This window comes from Ixodes scapularis, unplaced genomic scaffold (assembly GCF_016920785.2).
Source record: "Ixodes scapularis isolate PalLabHiFi unplaced genomic scaffold, ASM1692078v2 PGA_scaffold12__126_contigs__length_90152505, whole genome shotgun sequence".
Taxonomy (NCBI): Eukaryota; Metazoa; Arthropoda; class Arachnida; order Ixodida; family Ixodidae; genus Ixodes; species Ixodes scapularis.
In genome coordinates this window covers 32671316-32695902 of record NW_024609838.1, presented here as the reverse complement: position 1 = coordinate 32695902, position 24587 = coordinate 32671316, and the positions used below count along the sequence as shown (strand labels likewise).

At 45.4% G+C, this 24587-nt stretch overlaps 1 protein-coding gene across 1 annotated transcript in view; it reads left to right on the top strand.

Moving 5' to 3' along the window:
- Window positions 1–24587, top strand: part of LOC8039344 — a 58961-nt gene that overhangs the window by 10641 nt on the left and 23733 nt on the right. The window contains exons 2-5 of the mRNA XM_042289278.1: window positions 6983–7083; window positions 9750–10020; window positions 13929–14204; window positions 23292–23588. Coding sequence (XP_042145212.1) covers window positions 6983–7083; window positions 9750–10020; window positions 13929–14204; window positions 23292–23588 — 945 coding nt within the window. The remainder of the gene's footprint in view (window positions 1–6982; window positions 7084–9749; window positions 10021–13928; window positions 14205–23291; window positions 23589–24587) is intronic.

Sequence of the window (24587 nt, the reverse complement as noted above, 5' to 3'; positions counted from 1 at the left end):
ATTGTGCACTGAAGAAAAGTGTCATTCTCAGTACAAGAGCACCGATCATTTTTGTTTTCGTCAAGTCATTGCCTTTATAATTATTGTCAATACTGCCACTCGCGGTGTCCATTTTCGTCACTGCTCATAAATAGAGGTAGGTTCCGTTTCTGCCGGATTAAATTTACAACGGCAAAAACGGCATTTCTTGCTGAAGTAATTCTTGCACAATCTGCAAGAATTACGCTCGGGTTCGATCTTTATCATAAAATTTTATAATTTTGTTTTATTTTTAGTTCCTTAATCCTTGTCGTTTCTACTGAAAGTCAATTCTTAGACATGGCATTCAGGTATATCTTATTTTTGTTCCTTCACTGCATTTTTTAGCTGCACCCTTTCTTGTTTTCTGAAGACGATCTCCTGCTACAGCTGTTAATAAGCATATAAGGTACCCGCTGATTCTATCCTAGAAAGTTGTGCATCAAAGCTTACTTTGAAAGTATAATGGCATGACTTGTTAAGAGCGTTGGTGAGGCATAGCTTTACTATGCCTCTTACAAGCTTCGAATGTGCCGACTGGAACTGAAGGAGGGGACTTTTTTTCCGTGGTTTGTCCACCCAGCACATGTGATTAACAGAGTTGACAGTAGGTTCAAGAAGCGTTCGGAACCTTCCTTAGGAAGCTCATGCGTAAATTCTAGTCGTTTCAGACAGTTCTTAAAACATGATAGGACATAAGTTACCTTAACGTGAAAGTCGGTGTATGAACAATGTAAGAGAAATGGGTAGTCATCAACGAAGCGAAACACTTTCACAACAATACAGTTATCACTGCAGAAGCATCCTGTCATGATGTGCGAGATACAAGTTGCTGAGAACCGGAGCTGTGCCTGATCCAATGCACATTCCTGTTTTTTTGCAGGAAGGTATTAGGAAGTTTTAGAATAGCGCACGCTAAAGCTTTGTGTACGCAAAGAATAGCGTCGTCGCCACCGCGCATGCTCCGAACGCAAACCAGGTTTCGCGCTTTGCGTGCGCAATTTTAGCGTGCGCTATTTCTCGGAACTAGCGTGCGTACGCAAGGGTCTTTGCGCTCCTCTCAGGAGGATTTGTGATGAGAAGCTGGCTAAAGCCAAGGCGAGCACAGTTAAAAAAAAAATGGCGGCCCCCAGGACGATGGTTGCGGTCGCTTTGGCGGCGTCGTGAGCGCGACGTCGGCGGCATCCTCGCGACTGCGATTTTCAATACGGGCGACATTGCACTCGGTTTGGAAAACCCATTAAGGTGGACAACGATCACCGGCAACTTGGTGCTTGCGACGTGCGAACATTTATCGGCGAAGGTCAGTACACTCTTGCCGACGCATACGGCTGACACGACGGGTCGACCGCTCGCGTCGCACTTTCACGTTTAAACATATGTAAAATTGTTACTCCTGACCAAACACCTTGTTTTTTTCTCAAGTTTAAACATTTCGTGTGTGAAATAAAAATCGTGACTGTATCTCGGTGGCGTTGCAAGCGCGAGATGCTTGGGCTTTTGCGTCGCGGCGGAGAAACGCTATTCTAAAACTCTCTTGCGTCGCGTGCGCTAATACAAGCGCTAAATTCAGCGCTAGCGTGCGCTAAAATTGCGTACGTTAATCTAAAACTCCCTATTATTGTTCCAAGCTGCAAAGGTGGATTTTAAATAGGAGGAAATTCTAGTAGGCAATGGCTCCAAAAGTGCGGAGGCAATCCTCTACACACGTCAGAAGTTGGTTTTATGGTAGAGTATGGTTAGATCTTTGATGTCCACTGAGAAGGCTTTCAAGTCTTCATCAAAATAATCCGTCAAAAAGTATATGACTTCGTTAGAGCGTTTTAAATGGAAGGTATTGCCTACCGTTAAAGTGTTTACTTTTTTCCTGTAGGAATAAGGCAATAGACTTTTGCCAAGTCCCGTTCTCAGAAACATTTACCCTTAAGGGGCAATTAATTTTTTGTGTTTTTGCAGTGTTTTTGAGAATGAGAGTTGTTTCCGATAATGGTACTTTTTTTTGGAATTGCAACTGTTTCTGAAAATGGACGTTGCAAAAGTCTATTTATTCTCTTATTCCTACAAGAAAAAATTAAACTTTTTAACAATAGACAATCCCTTCTTGTGAGTGACTCTAACAAAGTCATAGATTTTTTGACCAACTGTAGTGATAAAGACTTTAAGGCCTTCTCAGTGGACATCAAAGGTCTCTACTATTCTCTACCACCAAACCAACTTGTGACATCTGTAGAAGATTGCATTGACACTTTTGGAGCCATTGCCTTCCAGAATGAGACAAGAATTTCCCCAAACTAGTTTCCTACTTGCGGTTTATTTAAAATTTATCATTGCAGCTTCGAAATATAATACCTTCGTAAAAAGCCAGAGGCATGCATTGGACCATGCATAGCGCCGGCTCTGAGCAGCTTGTATCTGATATATCATTACAGGATTCTTCTTCAGTGCCTAGATAACTGTATTGTTCCGAAAGTGTTCCGCTTCGCTGGTGCTACCTCATTCTCTTACACTGTTCAGACTGCGAAATTCACCTTAAGATAAGTAATGTCCTATCATGTTTTAAGAACCGTCTAAAACCACTAGAATTAACGCGTAAGCTTATGGAGACAGAATCCTTATGCTTCTTGAATTTATGGTTAACTCTGTTAGATAATCACATGTGCTGGATGTACCAACCACGAGGAAAGAGACCTCCCCTTCAGTTCCAGTCGGCACTTTCGAAGCTTGTAAAAAAAAGGCATAATAAAGCCACGCCTCACCAATGCCATTAGCAAGCCATTTTATCATGCTTTCAAAGTAAGCTTTGAGAAACAAATTTCTGGATTACAATCGGCAGGGTACCTTATATACGTATTAGCAACTGTAGCAGACGATATTCTTTAGAAAATAAGAAAGGGTGAACCTAAAAAATGCGAGTTAAGGGACAGAAAGATGAAGACAGCTGTAACAGCTGTTATTCCTAATATACATCAAGTTTGACATGGTCCTAAAAAGATAGAGAATTGCATTAACATTAACGACACCTTCTCAGCGCCAAACAAGCTTTCTGTCCTGTGTAGGAAAGTAAATCACTCAACACACCATAAATTTGGCTGCAAAACAAAAAAAAAAGGAAAAAAATAGAAGAAAACGAACATGTTTTAAGCCTTGCTCCGAAGCAGTATTTTGTTCTGTTCCACTCTCACGCAGCAAAAATGTATCGGTCAAACTGGCCGGTGATCGATAACGAGAACATCGTTATAACATTTAACACCCACAAAGTTATTTCTAGACATCTCGACATCCACTGCAGGGATTGGGGGTACTCCGCAGATTTCGAGAAATGTACCGTCATAGCTAGGATTGAAAACCAGTTCACCAGAGAAATAATACGGGCAGAGATTATCGCACCTAGGAGACAATTGTGTCAGGAGCCCATTCCTAATGCTATCTGAAATATTAGTAGAATATTTAGCGCGATGATCGCAATGGCTTGTAAGAAGATTTTTTTTTCCCTTCTTTTCATTTATAGCAAATCTGGTATTTAAACTAGTTTCGTGAAGAGAAGGTAGAAGAAGAATACAAATGAGTAGCAAGATGGCGCGTGTGTTTGTCTCCTTGTGTGTCTCTCGTTTTTTCTTCGTCTCTTGCGCTGTAACCTCAAGATGAATAAACAACTCGCCCAAGCTTCCGTCTTAAAGGGAAGCTGAAGCGCCTCTTGAAAACAAAAAGTTAGAGGTTAATTCTGGTGTATTTTTATCCCGTGAATTTGAATATCGCGTTCGTTTTGGCCGAAGATGTAACTAAACGCGAAAAAAAAAAAGGAAAACCCCCGACGAGTCGTGACGTCATACTAAGATCTTAGGGCTGCCAAGCGTGAGTCGCTCCTGTCGCTTGCTGTCTGACTCGCCTGAACCATCCCCGAACTTCAGAAACTCGGGCAGTGGTTTTCGCGACCATCAGAAGAACATGTCGTCCTCATCTTGCGTATTATATTACCACTTAATCACCATCGCTAGACGCGACAGGCCTCTGTGGTAAGGGCTGTTGCCTTTATTATGGCGCCGTAACTCTCCTAAGCAAATAAAAACTGTTGTTACTAATATTATTGTCTCAAACGTTGAATGTGGGCACGTGGTATGGAGCACGTATTTTCGTTAAAGCGTATCAAGGGCCGCTCAGCTGGTGCGCTGACTCTGGCAGTGCTTTCTTTTACCCAAGCTTTGCTAAGACACGGTTTCTAACAAGCTGGCCGTGATCAGCAGTAAACAGTAAGAGAGAATATCGCACAAAATTCCACTGCGGAGAAAGAGCCGAAGCCGTGAAAGCCCTGCCAGTAGCAAAGTCATGCTGAGACAACGTCGTAGGAAAACTTGAGTGAAAAGCTAAAAAAAAACAAAAAACGACAGAACAAAGATGATACGTAAAAATAAACAAACAAAGATATCACGAAAATAAAAATGTAACTTAAAGTTTCAAGTGAATGACGAGACCAAGGAACTCGGACCGCTCTTCCTTTTATTCACTGAAGCGATCTGCGAGGGCATAATGAGCCTGCTCGGTCTCACAAAGAAAATTGTATTTTTTTATCCTAAATTTGATTAAAACTCTCTATTGACTCGCCACCATTTTTGTCCAAAATGATTGGACGGCACAGCTTGTCTGAATACCATCGGGCGTGCATTTATTATATAGCTTTTACGGTTTTCAATGAGTGAACAGTCGGGTTTAAACTTAAAGCTTCCGTGAAAAAAGCAATGTATTATGTTGAGGAGCAACGACTATAATTCGGACAAATAAGCACCTTTTTTACCCGGGCAGCGGGCTAAGCAGGCTCGACAATTATGATTTTTCGGGCCTGTACCTGGTTGGAGATGACCCTTTGTATAGCCGTTGTAATACAGTCTAAAATAGAAGCAGAAAAAGATTACACTAGCTTCATCGCCACACCCTTACATCAGCTATTGTGTCCCTTTACGTCACACTGCAGCGTGACATCACGCTGTCTCGTGATGCCACATCCTTCGCGACGGTTGTATGATTGTTTTTTTTCCTAAAATTCGGTTGATCAAACACATTCTGTTTTAAAATTCCTTGCAACGTGGTGTTTTTTTTGTTTTTTTTTTGTTTTTATTTTTCTTTCGCATTCAAGTATGCGATCTCCACGTCCGCCGAAACTGCGGGGCGCGCAGAGTTGAACGATCTTCGGCAGTTCCGTTTCCCATTACAACCCGTTCTACCGTTAAGAAAACAACAACCCTACAGCAGACGACGCACACTTTTATTAAAAGGGCATGAAACCCGTCCGATTCAATGGCTCGGACACGGAGTGGACGGACGGCTTCCGGAAGGGGCGAGAGGGAAAGCTACGGCGCGTCCCGCCGGTCACTTCCGGCGACCATCCCGACGCAGTTTGGTGCATCCAGGGTCCTTTGCACGTTGACCAGAGCGGCAACTATATACGAAAAATAAAAGAAAGAAAAAAGTTACGCCTCCGCGATGTGCGCGATGAAGTCGATGACCTCCGCACTGGACATCGCGGCTCGTATACAGGGTAGCATCGATACACTAGACACCCCGTCAAATGAGCTTAACAGATATACCATTTTTCTTTTATCTTTTTGCTTAATGGGAAAGATCTAGTTTTTTGTTTTATATCACCACCAGTGTACAGACAAACGAGAAACACGCGTATGCACGTTTTAGTTCCTAAACCTAACGGCTTATGTGTAACTTTCAATCGGGGCCACATAAGATCCTCTGTAAATGTACCTAAAATGAAGTTACACCTGCTCGTAATACATGGTACCTGGCACTTCATATAGGTACTAACTTACTTCCACCTTGCATAGATTTATATACAGTCGCTTTGAAGTTATATTTTTTATTTATATGTTATACTTCAGAAATCTACAGATATATAACAATAATTGTGAAGCCGATGTCTTAACGCAGTAATTCTCAACCACTGATGTTTCGCGTACACCTTGTTTATCGTGGAAGATAATGGAGGACCCCATTCGTAGCGGGGGGACGGTAAAGGTATCGGTTAATTATGATAATCATTTAATAAATGGATATAACTATGGTTTTTTGTGAAGTACACTTCTCTAATTGACACACACACGAAAAAACTTCCCAAAAAATTGGAACGTTTCTTCTTAATGTGAAAAAAGCCAACTTTTATTGCGGGACTTGACTGATGAGGCAGGGCTTCGCGGACCTCTAGAATGCCCTCACGGACCCCAAAGGGTGCGCGGACCCACCCATTTGAGAACCACTGTCTTAACGTATTCACTGCCGGATAATTACCAAAAATACTCATGTACCCCCTCTTGGTTTATTCATTTCACAATTATAATAAGCGAAATCTAAACCATCGCGAGCTTTTCCTCACACCTAAAAACCTTGAGTCTTTGGAAACAATGCTGATCAGACGCCGTCTCGTTACCAGATGGCGTAACAATTCAAGAGATGCTTTCTCTAAATCATAATTCTTCATGACACTCTCTGTGGCCTCTCTGCTGAGCTTCAACATTCTCCATACAAGGATGCTTTTATCTTTGTCACATTCGCGGCATTTCGATAGTCACAACCCCACTTTGCTTGCGGCATAGACGTCCATGTTAGTCAATGTCTGAACCGCATGCAGTTTCTCTGTTGTGATGGCACGATTTTGAGCCAAATGTGCATATATGGCTCTCCTTGGCGCAGCTGGAGATTCGCGACAAGTACCTGCGGAAAAATAACTTTCTGTGGTTACAAGTTACTACAAACTAAATCGAATAACAGCAATTAACAAATAATAATTAATTATATAATTATCTAACTAATTAAATAATTATTTGTGCATTTAAAGGTCAAAGTGTATCAATTTGCAGTTAACCTTCGGAACCCTTCTTTCGATTAGTCGAGGAGTTGTTTAATGTTTAGCTCTAGATTGCCTTGCATGTATTTATTTCTTTTTTTTTTTTTCTTTTTCTTATAGCTCAAAGTTGCAATAATGGCGTTGGCAAGCTCGTCTACGAAAAGATTGCGGACTACAAACTCAGTGCTGGCTTCGGCGGCGGGAGGCAGCGGGTGGAACTGGTGAGTGGTCCCTACGTGAATTAGAGACGCTTTTTTTATTTCTTTTAGTTTTCTGAAATTTGGTGGGCTTACGGGTTAAAGCGGATGGCGGGGAAAAACATTTATACTGTCTCGTCACCATAGCTAAGGTGAGGGTTGTGTAAAACAAAGCTTTGTCGCGGGAACAGGATGCACTAAGCTAACATAAATATTTTAAAATTTTAGTGTTTTCTTTTATTTGTACAACCTAATGAGAGCGGATGCTAAGTTTTAAGCACACCTTGAAAGTGAAAGCTGCGAATACCGTTTCGAGTAGAATTGCGCAGTGTCATGCCTAGCTTTAACACTATTCAGAAACTCGGTTCTTGTGGCTTTACATTTCACCGTAAACGCTATGAATGACGCAGTTCTATGCGATTCTAACCAGTTGTTGCACACCCCTAATGATCATTAATTACATAATATACCGAAAGGAAAGACTTATATGGTAACGGACAGCGTTTCTCACTTCGAGATTTTGTTCTCTAGGTTGTCTCATCAAGCGAGAGTGTAATAATATAATTTTCCAAGTGATCTTTAGCTTATTGCTCCCCCCCCCCCCCCCCCCCAATCTGTCTTTAGGTTTCCGTAAATAAAGTCATCTCTGGAAGCACGGAATCTGATCAGCGAGTGTATAAAATTTCATCGAGTCTATTTTCCCGCGGAACCTATGGATAGACCTTGGCGAAAGTCGCCTTCTGCGGGCTGCCATCTTTGTCTGCTGGGCTGTGAAACGCCCTCTGAGCATGCGCTGTTGATCTGCTGTGCGGTATATCGGACGCTGCGCATGCCACCACAGCTCAGTGACTGAGCAGTTTTCGCCCGGGTGATAAGCGATGTAAAGGTGTATACGGAGGAAGACTCGGCGAATGACGAAGCTCGAACTATGTTCAGTCCTAAGAACAACAGTCTGCGCTGTGCCGCTGTGTATGACGTAAGCTCGTGAATCGTCCTGTTGAAGGCCCGTTCACACACTTGCCTCTTCTTTGAACCGGAGAATCTAAAGACCGGTTTCCTTTCGCAATGGCTCTCTCGCAGCCGATCGTAAGCCGTCACAAGAGATTTAAAAACCGGTCGTTTTTAAATATCTTTTAAATTTGTTCACAAACGCAAGTTTGTGAACAACCTTTCAAGGCCCGTTCACACTCTTGCAACTGAGTACGACCGAGAGAGCCGAGACTTATTAAAACCTCTTAAAATTTCTTAGGACGAGAGAACACACGTGCACTCTGGCGCCATCTATGCGGTGACCCTGGTACTGCAATTCACAACAGCGAAGGTTTTGCGGGATTTCCGAGGTCAAATGTGTGTAATACCCATGAGAAAAGCTCGTTTTTAACGCTGACAAGCCTTTTTCGAGCCAAGAATGAAAGGATAATAATGCTCAAAAGAAATAGAAAATATGCCAGACCGCAAAGTTTACATTGCTACCCAATAGATGGCGCCAGTGTATCCTCTCGTTGTAAGAGGTTTTAAGGCACCCAGTTTTAAGAGGTCGCAAGAGTGTGAACGGGCCTTCAGTGTCACTGCGCCGGCCTTTTTTTTTTATGTATTTTTGTTTTACATTAGGCAGTTTTAGATTAGCGCACGTACGCAAAAAAAGAGAGTCGTCGCCACTGTGCACGCGCCGAACGCTAACTGCGGTTTGCGCCCTGCGCGCGCTATTTTAGCGTACGTAATTTCTCAGAACTTGCGCGCGTACGCAAAGAGTCTTTGCACTCGTTTGCGTTGTCCTGAGGAGGTTTCTGAAATCGCCTAAATATTGAGACAACTCACTCTTTTGGCTCTAAGCGTCCTAGAAATCCCTATATCATGACGATACGCGGCCGATCTCCCTATTAAAAAAAAAAAATTCGAAGATCGCAATACATCGAGGTCGTCTCGGGCTATGCGAGGAGCATGGCCTGGCAGACGTCCCTGCATCCTCAGATCAAGCCCCTACCTAACGTTTGCCAAGAGCGGCGATATTGTAGGTGGGGAACGCACGTCGCGGAAGCTCTGTGGAAACTTTAAGTCGCATTCAGGGTAACTTCACGAGCGAGCCGTACTGCCGCGATCTGGCGCTGTTTTTTTGGGAACTTATGACGTGGCGGAATTCCAACAAAGATTCACAAACCACCGGCAGACGCAATGTTTAAATCTGTTAATTCGTTTTAAAACTAGTTATCTTAATTTCTCTGCCGTCAGCTCAGAAGTACCAGTCTAGGATAGCGTTCCTCGGCCGCCGGCATAACAGGGACCAAATCGAAACAAAGAGATAAGTGCAAGTACTTCGGTTCCGTACCCCTTTAAGGTGATACGAGGTATACTGGTAGTTGTAAATATAGTCCTAACGTCGTTATTCGTCGAGCTCTCTTCGTAGATTACAGCGATTGGTTCTTGCCAGTGCTCTTCGGGAAAGCAGAAGCTCGTGATTTCTTATGGGCACTGACAGCATACTAAAACGCCGGACCTAATTTATTATGTTGATGCTTCATTCCCGTGATTGGGTGTTCTTATCAGCCAAGGCCACACTCTCTTCGGCTACGGAGTGAAAAAAAAAGACTCCGGAATCAACACGCCCCGCCTTTCTTAAGGTATCAGAGATGTAGATGCACACGCGCGATGCTCATCAGTTCCTGCTCTCGTTTCTCTCTCTGCGCGTGCAGATCACGCGCGCCGAGCAGCCCGTCAAAGTGCTCGAGGAGTGCGTGCGTCGATGCCAGGAAGACCGGACGACGGCGGTGGCCCAGTGCCTCTCGTTCGACTTCATGCCCGGTCGGCGGAGACCCGCCACCCCGGCCACGTCAACGGGGTCGGCGCCCGTCGAGTTCGAGGAGTCCGTCTGCTACCTCTACTACGACAGGGCGTCGCCCGACGGCGGCGAGACCCTGGTGCGACAGAACAACGCCTGGCACTTCAACGAAGTCTGCCTCTCGTGTGAGTGGCGCACTTTCGTCTGTGTACGCTTCCCGTCCAGTTGGGCACGCCTCGGTCGCGCTGTCGTCTTCAAGCCGCAGTCGCTTTGCTCGTATACATCGCACGCGAAACGAGGTGTTCGCTACAGACATGATGACAAAGTGTGCAGACAGCTTCTTATTACCAGTGCGGCAAGACAGTCGTTCAAGAAAGAAACATGCCTCATACACTGTTTGCAGACTGTCTCTTGTATAATATATTACCACTATGACTGCGGTTTTAACCTCTAGGACACGGGGAAAGAAGGGGGAGCTATATCTGAACGAGGCCTGTCAAGACGGTAAAAGTTTGCTCGGGCTTCGCGCTTCTAACGGCAGGGGGCACTCTCGGTTTGGGGCCCTTGCGGCAGCCGCGGTCGCGCAACAGGGGACCTTGTGAACGTGTGCGCGCGTATAAGGACGGCTCTTTGATTAGTTCTTATTGGTCCCTTACATGCTGCGCCATCTCGCGGCCTTTGTCAGCAATGCGAGCCGACCTTCGCAACGTTTATTGCACGACAAGACGACACCGCCCAGAGACATCTCTTTTCTTCCGCCGTGGTCCGGGACCCACTGCAAGAAATGTCCATATGCCTTCTTTCTTGCGGAGCACTCAGAAAGTCAATAGGGACTTTTAGCAATCCTTTACCGTGTTCCACGTATCCCACTACCGGAGCTTTTGAAGCATGTTTTACAGCGCGCGCCCCGTGGTCATGGTATCACTAGGGCTTGCGCTTAAAAAGCATGCTTCTCAAACTCCGGTATAGTACTGCAAGCGGAACGCTTTAACGGTTTGCTAAAGGCCCCTAATCACTGCAATCAACGGTAGACGGTCGGCAAATGACGATGCCGAAGATATGTACAGGCTCTAAAATATAACTGTGCCGTGACACAGAACCATGACGTTTCATATGCTTCCGTCATGATAAATGTCACATAGCATACTTTTTTCTTTTCAATACAAAATTTCGCTATTGCAATTTGGCTCTTCATAGATTGCGGTGACTGGCTTTCTCAGTGATTTGCACGAAAGCAGGCGCACTTGCATTCTTAAATGACTAATCCCACTTTCGCTTTTCTTTCTTTTTTCTTTTTGCGTTGCATTTAAGAAGTTATGTGGGACCGAATAAGATGGGAGAACAAAATTCCAAACTCGGCAGCTTGTGCAATTCTCCTAGTGTGAGAACAATTTGAGGATTATATTAGATTATGCGGGACTGTACCGCAGATAGTGAAGATTGAAGGAGCAAATTAGTTGGTGCAGCGTCAATATGAAAATCATTTTTTGTCTAATTTATAGCGAAACATGACTTAAACGGTTGCCCAATATGTACTCTTACTTCTGTTCATTTTCAACATGAATACACTCACCACATCGTGGCCGTCTGCGCGCACAATGTTAATGGAAGTGCGAGTGAATAAGTAGAGACACTTCGTGGTATAATTTTATGCTTTTATTTTTATTAGTAGAGTACTTTCTGAACACTTTAGATGCCTCTAATAACGAAATTTGAATCTACTAGAGATCCTGCTTCTCTTTACCTTCGGCCTGAAGTGCTTTTTTGCAAGTCTTGACATGGCTTAGCCCAAGGGTTTCCAGAATCCAGCCCGAAAGCCAGATCTGGCTCGCGGGCTGGACTATGATCTTCCGACCAACCCGTGGCTGGCCGCAGCGCCTCCAGTGAGGCCGGGATAGCGGCCACTTATGGCAAACCCGCTGCTATCGGCACAAAGATTAGCGCACGTAAAGAAACGGCGGCGCGACGTGCAGCAAACGAATCATATCGGTTCTTATTGATATCCCACTGATAGTTTTGTGCCATATTTATTGTATATTGTCAGCACCACGATCCCCAGTGTTAGTTGTTTGTGCTATGTCGCTTCAATTGCGCTAAAAAAATTTTGCGTCTTATGTACGCATAGGGCTTAGTGTCTTGAATCATAACTTCCCTATTTTGGTCATGAGTTCTAACATTCTAATGTAGTGTTTTGTCCTTTCTGAATAAGGCAAATTATCAGTTCCTATTGATTTAATGATTTATGTCTGACGTGCTTTCTCTGCCAATTTTTTTTTAATATCATAATTAGCTAAACGTGTAATGTAAAAATAAGGTGTTTGCGTCTATATTCACTTTAGATATTTTGGCATTGTAATTTAAAATGATGTATTGAAATTGTCATCGACTCATTTGTTTATGTTTTCGTCGTTTATATTCGATTATTTATTATCCGGCGCTCGAGACTGCGACAATCACCAACCCAGCTCCTCTGTCAAAACTTGTGGAGGCCACTTACTTAGCCCATCGTATGCACTCTAGCAAAGGTTTTTGAGTTGCGCTTTCCTGCAGAACACGAAGACAGCCAATCAGGACGAAGAAGAGAAAGACATCAGCGAACGCTGAAGCTTATAAGATGAATCGATTTGAAAAATGCCATGTGCTCTGGGGCAATGTGCAAGTGAAACGTCACGCCCAATGTACCTGTCCACATCGCACCTCCTTCGTCTGGGCCCGTTTTCTCGAACGCGAACCGTGGTTTAAAGTTGACTATTGTCCCTAGAAGAGGGAATTTTAGGTCACGTGACTGGGAGAGCAGGGGCGCCGAGGGAGGAGCAGTACCTACAAGCAAAATGGCCGCGGCGTCGCTTAATGAGGGTTAATAGTTCTGCTTGGTTCTGCTGAACATTCATTTTGATCCGGCTGTTATATTAATGACGCACCATCAGCTTATTAGCACGTCAAGCAAAGCGGTAGTTTCAGAGGGACTACTAAACTACCGACGGCAGCATTCCGCGAACGTATCACGCTTCAGCAGTCCGGGATCCAAGACATATGGCGGTGCTTAAGCCTTGCAAGGGTTTTTATGGTGAGTAAAAAAATGTTTTGCGAACGAGTGTTGGTATATATTTATACTAACACGTTTAATTTGTTACACTATGCACGCCAACTCGTGAGCAGCGATTACTTTGCAGAGAGAAGGGGTTATCCTCGATAAGGTCTTCGTTCCCGGTGAACAGCTGGGACATTGTACTGTTTTTTTGTTCGCAGTGCGCCGACAGTATGCCGACAGCATCGAGGTTTCTACATATTCCCGGTGGCCAGCAATTCAACAGTGACGAGAAGCTTAGCTTCTCGTCACCGATGGATCGGTTGGGCAAACGGAAGAGGGGGAAAACAGTTGATATCAGCAGGAATCGCAGAAACGTGCGTCGCAAGAAACAAAAACGAGACTACAGCACCGGCGTTGCCAGACTGGAAGCTACACGGGAAAGATATGCGTTGCTTGTGGCGAAACATACTGAAGGAAATGTTCCTTACATTTTCGAATATTCGTCGACAAACTCTAGCGTAATAGCAAAACTTTCTTCGTGCCATCTGAAGCAAATAAAGTGGTCTTCAAGTGCAACATTTCCATATTTTGACTTAAAATACCATACTAGATCGATAAAAACCAGCGGAAAAAGAGGATAAACAAAATGACTGGCTTGTTTCACCGATAGATGACGCAGATCTTACTGCCCAATCAGAAATAATTAAGGTTGTTCTTTATCCAGCCATTTATTACAGCACCCTAGGTACTTTTTCCTTCCTAGGCACCGTGGTTTACCAAACTGGGTTTACCATCGCTTCGAGAAAATCGGCCCTGGTCGTATTCCGAGCTTCGTCGTTCGCTCGGATACTGGTAATGTTCGCCGTGATTCCTTGTCTCCTCTTCAACAAACACCGCACATTTTGTATATCGTATTAGTAGTGCGACTGCAGCTTTAATGGTATAACACTTACGAGCCACACACTGTCCGTTACCGTTTCCTCCTCTCATATTAAACCCTCTAGAAATTTCTACATTCAGATGCTGAAATAACACGTCGACATGTCTGCCTTTTTCTCACAGCCACCAAGGTGAACACGGAGTGCTCCAGTCGTCTGTACGTGTTTGACCGGAGTCCGGGCTACCGATTGGAAGGGGCGGGCGACAAGGAGGTGTTCGCCTCGAACCGTACCGACTGCGAGGACAAGTGCCTGGGCGAGATCGGCGTCGTGTGTCGCTCGGCCACCTTCGACAGGGCGGCGCAGCGCTGCCGGCTCAGCCCGGAGACCAAATACATGAACTCTCAGGCCTTCAAGCAGGACGCCAACTCGGAGTACGTCGAGAACCTCTGCTTGCCCAGTGAGTCGCCCCCTAGTCTTTTGCTTTTTTTCCAAGGACAACAATGATTAGTTTCATAAGAGAGTCGGTGACGTGCTTTCATCGAGAGCCAGTTATGTGGAGGAAAACTTAAAGAGAGGGGGAGAATACGAGAGCGCTGTGACGTCAGAGCTCTGATCCCTGATTAGAGGGTTTAGGGGGTAGGCGCAAATGCCGCCTGCCATCTTTCCTATCTAGTGTCTCCTTCCAATCGGGGCAAAGAGGAGCGTCGTCCGCTTCCCGAGCAGTGTCTCGGATTCAAACAGCGAGTATAGGGACAAAGGCGGCCGGCCTTCCCGTCTACTCAGTATCCTTCCAATCAGACCTCCGTATTTTGTGGTCCCCGCGTTTTCATTTCCCCGATTTCTCTCCGCGTAGCCAATAATATAGAAACTTTTAGCAGGAACCATCTTTCGAAGTGGTGCGTACGGCACGTGTGCTTTGATCGCTTTCTGGTCCCAGGACCACGCGCGTGCTGGGGTGTGGAGATTGCACGCAAGGTTGGGGATTTGTAAACATTTGAATAGTGTATAGTCAGCGGACTTCCTTGGTATTCACTGGCAGACAAGAACTGCAGGAAGGTCCTTTAATCGTCCCGACTCCAGCGCGAGTTTCGTATAGATTCGAGAATGTATTGGCGCGTCGTGAACCTCGCGAGCAGTACAACGCGTCAATGTACTTCTGGGCGATGACAAAGTTACTGTTCCTGTTTTCCACAATCGTGCTTCTCAGAGGAGGGCTTGTTTTCTTATAGAAGTGAAAGATTCTGAACCTGTAGGTTTCATAGGAGGTGGGAGGGCAATTGAAGCGTTTAGGCTTCCCAAGTGCGTGTAGGAGTTTGGCTATTTCAAAGTACCGACCTTTTATTCAAACAAAGCTTGTTTGGAAGATTTCATGTGGGGCAGGTATTACTAGTCACAAGGGTACCAATGCGAAATGCAGCTGCAGAAATATATTTTGTTTCCAGTGAGTTCTTATAAATTTAGGGCTTGTTTTTGCACGAACGTTTTTTTTTTCATATTGAATTTTGAAAAAGAAAACTGGAACATGGTAAAATTGAACTCCGAATTTACGGAGTATTTCAAATCTAACAAAATAAAACTTTGATACTTTAAACAAAGAAAGCAAAACGCAAACAGGGACGTGCCTTTCCTCTTTCCCTTGTTTGTGTTTTGCTTTTTTCGTATTAAGTATTCACCCTACACGCTCGTCTAGATCATTCACATTGATAAAGCCTGAATTTTCAGCGAAAAATAAACCCCGAAAGACACCCTCCGAATTTAACAAAAAGTGAGTTCCCAAAACACGGAACCTATAGTTATAGACCAAAGGGTTGTTTAGAAACAAGCCTTCGCAAGGTGCAGGCAAACGCGGCGTTTCTGCACGAGGTGTGGATACTGCGCATGCGTCCTGACAACAGCAGCGCCACCGCGGCGGATAGACGTCAGCGCCGCGTGTGGGGGGATTCTGTGTTCTCAAAGTTTATCTTATGTGAAATTTAGAGGGTGGTCTTGTAATTTTATTTTTCTCTGGAAATTCGGGAGTTTATCAAAGTTAATTTATGTTAGATTGCCAAATATCGTGAATTCAGAGTTTCGGTTTACTCTGTTCTTATTTTTTTTTTTTTCAGAATAAAAATAAATATTATCTGGACAAAAACGTACACTTCATTCGCACAAAAAATCACCGGTATTGAAAGATCTTTCTGCAACTGCATTGTACATTGGCGTACGTGCGATTGGCAGTGCTGAATGTCCCACGACAAATTTTGAAAGCGAGTGTTACTTCAATAAACGTTGGTACTTTAAAAATGTTCAAACTCCCTGGACGCATAAAACTTTCCGCTGCCTGCCCCATCTTATGAAACCTACAGGTTCACATTTTTCACTGCTATAAAAACACATCACATCTTCCCTCTAAGAAGCACAAGTAGTAACTGGAAACATAGCACAAGTTGAAACTTAAAACCGGAGCAGTAGTTTTTGTCGTGTTCCCGAAGTACTATCGGGGAAAAATGAAATGCGAACAGAGGAGCGCGTGGCTCGCGGTACAGGCTGCGCCGCCTGGAAGTGAGCCAGGAGCGAGGGTGCGTGGCGTTCTCCGACGTGTTCACGCCCCTCCCTCTGCGCTCCCCAAGCTTCAGCAGTGCGCCTCTTACTGCGCTGAAAGCTATCACCGCTATCTTTGCTGGCTCAGCGCGTGCGGTGCAAAGAAGCTCGCCGTACTCGCCGAGCAGGCAAAGATAGCGGTGACAGCTTGCAGCGCACTGAGAGGCGCACTGCCGAAGCTTTGGGAGCGCTGAGTGAGGGGCGTGAACACGTCGGAGTAGGCCACGCACCCTCGCCCCTATGCTCACTTCCAGGCGGCGCAGCCTGTACCGCGAGCCACGCGCTCCTCTGTTCGCATTTCATTTTTCCCCGATAGTACATTAGCCCATTGTACTGGACAACACTTGACAAGATAAACGGCAACTCCTCTTTGTCAATAGTCCTACATAAACAAAAGAAGTTAATCGTTTTTTTAGGATCACTTGTCCTATGCTCTGACAAACATTACTCGTAAAATGTGGTCTTTTATTCTTGCTTTTTATTTTGCTATTGTGACCTTAAAATTTTGCGATTATCGGATAAATCCGAATTCTCCAATAGTTTGCCGGCAATTGGGTTTTTGGAGTTTATTGGATTTATACGAAAACACGAAACCCTAGTTATATGCAACCATTTATTATAAATATTGTGCAGACTTTATCTGAAAAATTCTACGAAGCCTTTAGTCCACTTATGCAGATATTAGGAATTTCCCAGGGCTACCGATAGACGGCTTGAGTATGCCAGTTTTTTCTTTCGTCAAAGTCTAAGTCCGATTGGGGAATTCTAGGCACCAAACGAAAGAAGGGCATCTGGCACGAAGCAGCAGAGGACTGATGATTAACTTCCATTATCTGAGGATCTCTTGGTGTGCAACCAAACGCTCGGGCACCATGGCGCCTTCTCTGCAATAAGCCTCCGTCAAATTGCCGGCACCTCGGCCGAGATTCGAACCAGTCACCTGGGACCCGTAGCCAGGTGTTTTGCCTCGGAGCCACCGAGGCGGCTTGTTCTTTCGTTGTAAGTGGTCACAAGCCATCTGAACGTAATCAATCACAGTCAAACGCAATGATATGAACCAAACTTCAGAGAAGCAAAGGCTGAGTTCTTGTCTTCGGGGTGCTATTGTTTTAGCTGTCTCTGGCCACCAGGACGCTGTCTTCTGCAATGTCTTGACGTACACAATCTAGAGTTTTGGTCCTCCCGCAAAGCAGTTAGGATAGCCAATGTCTGTAACCCCCGAATGGAACTCGCCGAATGACGGTCCTGATAGTATGATTCAACCTAAAACAAAACCATCCGCGATGTCTCAGTGAGCATGACGTTCCATGGTCCTCGGTGCCACTGCGCAGACAGCTTTTTTGGGGGTCTCCATAAATTGAAGCGATTGGGTCTCCCGAGTGCATTGCGAGAGAGGCAGACGCTTTAGATTTTATAGAGCGCACTTCGCGCGCACAGTCGAAATTCACGCGACGCCCTGACATAACAGAGAGTAGACATCACCTGCGCTGGAGGCGTATGTACGGAAAGACGCTCTGCCGCTCTTAACCTCACAGTTATTTCGTGGCTTTCGAAGGGCGTTATTGTGATCAATTAGTACACAGTTTCTCGCATTCTACAGAATGATGACGTAACTGAAAGACGTCCTTCACTTTCGTTGCCTTCAATGGACACCGACAACTTCAGAATACGCTCTGCATTGTGAAGTCATCCTGCCGACAACGAGATATCGGAATTATCCGCGAGCAACACCGAAAAACAAATCACGAAGTTAGAAGCGTAAACATAATGAACCGCGCTTGGCGTTTTTATAGGTTTTCAATGGTGAGTTTTAGAATAGCGAACCAAAAGGCTTTGCGTGCGCGAAGGCATATATCGTCGTCACTGTTACGAAGAAGAGGTCGTTGATGATGATGATGTTCGGCCATTTGTAACAAGAGGCCTGATGGCGAACACGTTGAGAAGTGAAGTGAAGTCAGGTGGTATTAGACTTTAACTTAGATTTATTTAACATAGTACGTTGGTGGGCGCGACCAGACGTCGCCGCCCGGCACTTTCCGTCCTCCAAAATCCCGACAAGGAACGCGACAACCACCCAGCTCGATCCGCCTCAAAAAGCCCCGTCTCATCCCTGGCCCCTCCGTTTTAGAGTCAAAGTCAGGTTCCCTCTCCCAATCGTCCGAACCAAATGCTGTTTGCCACGCAATTTTCTTTCTGGTCGACGGTTGGTCCCAAAAGCACACAAGCAGAACAACAACATGCTGTCGTCTCAAGGGGTGTCCAAACAGGACACTACAAATGCTACAAAACTCACGACTCCGGCAAATCGTGCCGAGGTTTGCCGCGATCCCCTTCCGGCCGTCGGAGGGAAATTTCCCTCCGTCAATTCTTCCCGGGGGGAAACTTCCCTCCGTCAAATCTCCCCCTCGCTTCCTCCACGGCGGCCTTGCTCTGCTTATCATGTGGGTCCGGAGAGCCACTCACACGCTCAGGTGGCTGTCGGTCAATCGCTCAAGGCCTCCGCTTACAATACGGAACCGCGTCGGACGCCATCACGACGAAAGTGAATCTCGACAAAGAAAGCAGATCCGAGGCGGGCGAAACGCACCCTTTGATGCAGGAATGTCCCAAATCCACCCAAAGCCGGACCTCCTTGGCCTTGGAGCCGAGGCGACGGCGGTACGCGAGGGCGTTGGCGAGGTGAGCCAGACGCAGGTGGCGTGTGACGTCAATCTGACGAGGAGAGCAGTCGTGATCGTAAAAATTTTCACGACTCCTGCAAACATTTTCACGACTCCGACAGACCGTAAAAATAGAAGCGTCCGCTTCAATTTTCATGATTTGCCGGAGTCGTGAGTTTTTTAGTGTCCTGTTTGGACACCCCTTCAAACGGATAACCAAAATAAACACACAAAGACCCCACGTTTTCTTCGGCGGTCATTACAAGAAGGCGCCGTGAAGGTGGGCGCACCTACGAAACCGGCCCGCTCATACAAGGAAAGCAAAGCCGACATGTTCGGCACCGTTTACTACCCGAGAAGCCCCATCCGGCAGCCACTCGTGGGAATGCGTCCCATTGTCCCGGCTCCCCAATTAGGCAGGCGCCCGCTCGACGCACCCTTGAACGCGACACTCCCGCGACACTCGCCCATTCCTGGCCAAGCCGCCGTCTTCCCCCGCCGCCCGGGGTGATCCTTCCGACGCCGAGCTGCGCTTTGACCCAAACCGACCAAAAAAAGAATTAATAATATGCCTGTACCTAACTGTCACCATACGCGCCAATACACAACATAGCTTGGGCTCGTCGGCGCATGCGCAGTGACGATGGCGCTATTTCTTTGCGCACCGCAATCCTTTGGGCACGCTATTCGTTTACTCCTCAAAGACTTTAAAACCTTAATTTAATGACGCGTTGCGAGAAATATGTTCAACGGTGGCGTAGATAGGCGAACTTGTTCCTCGTATACAGGGTGTTTTACGAAAGGTGGACAAATTCGATATTGCGAAAACTACGCATCGCACCAAAAAAAAAGGCATGTGTCGTTTATGTCCTAGGCCAGAGACCTATTTAGGGAAATTATTAAAGTTCGGAATAATTATGTTTCTCATGAATTCCGCATAATTTTTTTTCTTTTTTCATATTGAGTTTAAGGGCATAGTTTCAATTAGAATCTTGCTGAGCATCATCGAAAAACACTAAATAAACAAATTAGAGAACGATAGAAAGCACGCGCACGATATTTTACGTCTTTCTGAAAAACCGCACCACTTCGACAGGTTTTTGAAGTTTCGGTTTGCAATCGGAACGCTTCTCGGCTCGGACGGCACCGCACCCCGTGAAGAAATAGCGTAATCAACATCTGCTTCGCTATCCTCGCACAACGCTGCAGAGGCTGGCTGCACCATTTCTCCACTGGGTGCGGTGCCGGCGGTGCGAGAAGCGCTCCGATTGCAAACCGAAACTTCAAAACCCGTTGAAGTTGTGCGGTTTCCCAGAAAGCTGTAAAATAAGTGCGCGTGCGTTCTATCGTTCTGCAATTTATTGATTTTGTGTTTTTGCATGATACTCATCAAGATTTTAATTGAAACCGTGCCCTTAAACTCAATAATAAAAAAAAACTTAATTCCTCAAAAAATAATGAACAATTCAATTATCCTGAACCTTAAGAATTTTCCTAAATATGCCCCTGGCCTAGGACCAAAATGACACGACCCTTTTATTTAGTGCGATTGGTAGTTTTCGCAATATCGAATTTGTCCACTTTCGTGAAACACCCTGTATAGCTCCTCCATACCCCGTCAGTCGCCAGCCGCGTATGGACCACAAAACAAGGGGAAGTAGCCAAGTGGGTCACTCGCTCGACGCAACGACCAGCAAACACGCGTCCAAAATGTAAAGGGAAAGGGAGCCCGCTGTAAAGAGAGTAGCGCAAACCGGAACGGAAGTGGGCATCTATATCGTCGCCACTGCCTGGTGTTCTATATTAAAATGGATCTCTATTCTTTTCTTTTCATTCATGTCAACAGTATGCGAGAACTGAACTAGCGCGGAATGTTTGAATTCGGACGGGTAATACAAAGGTCGCTATTGCATAAGCTTGTACTGTTTATGAGTGAATTTTGTGAGACTGGAGAGTTGGGATCGGGTCATGCTTGCTTTCTTAAACTAGCTACAGGGGTAAATCCTACAAGCCTGCTAGTTTACACGTATAAACTGAAAAAAAAAATCAATTGACCTTTTTAAGGAGAGATAGAGAGAATTCAAACAACTTATGACCTTTTCTGTTTCTTCTCCAATTTTTCCGGTAGCGAAAAAACATAAATTTCAATTGTGCAAATTCAGAAACGATGCGTCACTATAGTCTTGTTCTTCTTTGAACTATGCTTCTTTAGTGAAAGAAGCATGCTCGTTTGTATATGCTTCTTGATTATGCTTCTTTCTACAAAAAGCCTTAGAAATATTATATCGCACATGTTAAGAAGCTATTTTGTACCCTATCTCACAAGTATAGTACAGCTCTAACAAAGGCCCATGCGTATGCCTTCAATAATTGTATTAGTTACCAAGCACTCATGCAAGAAAAACATGCATTCTAATGCTTCGTACTCGCGCCCGTGTTTTACTATATTACAGAGCGTTACGCAATGTATTGAATAGATCATTCAAACAATCATAAAGGCAAAGTTAGTTAAGGGACCTTTATCGTCGGCGGCGAATCTGTTAGCTATCCTCCGCGCGTGTAGTGTGCTCGGGACCCAAGAACGCAGGTTGATTCGCCAATTGACCTTTTTCAGAGTTCGTTGAAGTGACCGTGGCGCACCCTCGTGGAGATAATTGAGAACGTTTGCGGGCTCAATCCGTCCTCCCGTCACCCCGTTCGCTTCCTCGACGCGATCGTTCTGGTGCGCTCGTCGTGGAAAGTTTTTCTCGCTGTTTTCCGGCTGACGTTCTCTACAAATGGCTGATGAGGATCCCGGAGGATCGAGTAAAGCAACCGTGTTCGACACTGCGGACTTTATCCGTCTGTATGCTTTTCAAGACGGATGGAGTGCCGATGCTGCATCGGTACCGGTCGTCAACACAGCGTGCGTCGATCGGTACTTCGCGAAGGACTGCAGACAACTCCGGAAAGGATGGGCCTTCAAAGAAGAAGCCTACGTAAAGAAAGTCATGGTGAACAACTTTGATCCCGACCACACCGTTCACCTTGTAAGGAGCACGTGTGCACCGTCTATGAAGCCGGGACATTGCAGGCAACTGATATCGCTTTCCAAGAGCGCCGATATCGTTCAAGCGTCTTGCGACTGCGTTGCAGTGGGAGTTTATTTCTTCGGTAAAACCCGTGGCGATGTAATAATGTGTCTTAAGGATTATAAAATGTGTTAATATTTGGAAGGCGTGAGTGGCGTGAGGCCCTATAGTCGCTCTCCTTTCTGCACCTTAGTATCGAGATCTGTGTGTGCCAGTCCTTTGATCATATTTTATGCGTGACGCGATAAGTTATCTAAAAAAAAAAAAAAAACAGAACAAACAACATTTGTCGTCTTCGTCTTTTTCGTGGTACTTCAGCATGCAACTAAAAAGGGCCAAGGTATGTCATCGATCTACTTATCGAACTAGATGACGTGTTGATATAAAATTCTGTAGTAGGACATTTGTTTATTCAATATTTTAATGAGCTTCAAGCGTAAATATAAATTTTGCTGGTTGAGCGGAACAAGCCAGCATATAGCTGGCCTGCTCTTTACACTATGCGACTGTGTAAAGATAATTTTTCGTGAAAACAGCTTGACGTCCCGCCTCTTCGCTGCCCTGCTGTACCGTGCAAGCAAAGTCGGTGCGGAGGCAGGTGTCGGCTTGTATTTGTAAACAAGGAGGAGCGAAGTCCGGGTGATTCTGGTCTCGTGAAGATACCCCTGCGTCGTAAAAATCAGGAAAAAAAATCTTGCTATGAATGACTAGCCTGCACAGAGTATGACGGGTATCTCCTGAGTTCTGACAGATATGAATGAACTAACCTCCAATGAAGTGGACGCTGCAAACACGCGAGTTCACATATGGCTGCCAAGGCGTCCCGTCGGAGTTCTGGCGTCGCAGCGCTTGAATCCATTTTTCTCTTTTCTTGAGGTGCGCGGTAGCTTTCGGGAATCTAAAGAAGCTCACGTTCGGCGTGTTTTTCTTGCTGTTTGTACATCCAACAGCCGAGCAGCGGTGAGGCATCGCGATAGTGCCGGACAGACGCGCCTAGCAATGCGAGCGAAGCCAGGCAGCGTCTGACGAGAGCCCGCAAAGGTGGCGCCTTTCCCTTTCCTACTCTCTCCTCAAGTTCGGGCATGCGCACAAAATTCTCTGAAAAAGGTCAACGGTACCTTTATGCTAGCCCTGTGAGTGGAGTATTAGGTGGAATATATTTTGCTTAAATGCGAGTTTCTAGGGGCTTTTTTTTTTAAATTACTAAGGCTGACGTCGTTTGACGTGCAGGTTCACAGTTGTGCACCACGACAGCCTTCATTCTGGAGGCCGGCAAGGAACTGGACGGGGCCTTCGAGCGTGAGGTCGTCTCCACGAGGGACCTCCAGGAGTGCTCCAACTACTGCACCAGAAGCCTTCCGGACAGGGGTTACTTCTGCCGGTCCTTCCTGTTCGACGACAAGGCCAGGACATGCACCCTCTACGACGAGGATCCCCTCGGCTACGGGGAGGGAACGGAAAGCCACAAGCCTCTCAAGACCAGTACCGGGGACCTGTACAGAGTCCTTTGCGGAAGCTCCGAGCGGGGTAGGCCAAGACTTGGGGTTACTGCTGCTACTTTCTAAGCTTGATGCCATTCATTTTCGGTACAACTTGGCATTAGGAGTGCATACTTGCTGTAGACAGGAAGCGCATTTTTGCTGGAGTATTGTTCGGTCACGGAGCTTCCAAACTCAGGTCCTCAACTTAACTTTGTCAATATTGCCTCAATTTTCTTTGCTGTTGAGAAACTCAAGGTTTTCAACTTATTTTTGCTCAACCTTTTCTGTTCTTGAAGAACTTGACATTCTGAACTCTCTTTGTCAATTATGCCAGTCATGTGAGTCTTGAACTCAAGGTTTTGGACTTCTTAATATATATATATATATATATTGTTAAATAAATTTACTTTTACTTTCTTCAGTTCTTAAGCTATATTCACCGTATGTCATACATCTTTTGGAAATATATAGTAAAACCAGAAATAACGTTGTTCTTTAAGAAACTATTAGTTTTTGTTGCCTTCAGATGTTTAGAGTTTCTACACTCAGCGTCACCTATTTCGAGCTACTGTGTTTAGGCCACCGTGTTCTACAGTAGCGTAGCTTCCGCAGTTTTCAAACTCGGTCAAAGCTAGATGTGCGTGGGTATGCGAATGACACGCAAGACAATGTCGCGTGCTCTCGCATCAGTGCGAGTCTGCTGCCCTGGGCCACCTAAACTAACCTTGACACTGTAGAACAAAGTAGCTGATGCCGAGTATATAACAAGAACTAAAAAAACACAGAACCACCTCTTTATTTTTCAGTCGTCCACGGTCTCTGTATACTCCGCTCCTGGGACGCCATTACGCATTGCAAAGAGCCTCACTTTCCTCAACAACTCCAGCAAGTGAGAGCCACGGTACTAACCAAACATCTCGTTAATTTTTAGGTCCTCAAACTGGTGTGACCTCAAACTGCGATCGACCTCCTTCTCTTTTTGTGACACAATGTTACTCTTGAACAGCCATTCGTGTTACCTAGCTCACTGAAGCATAGAAAGAAG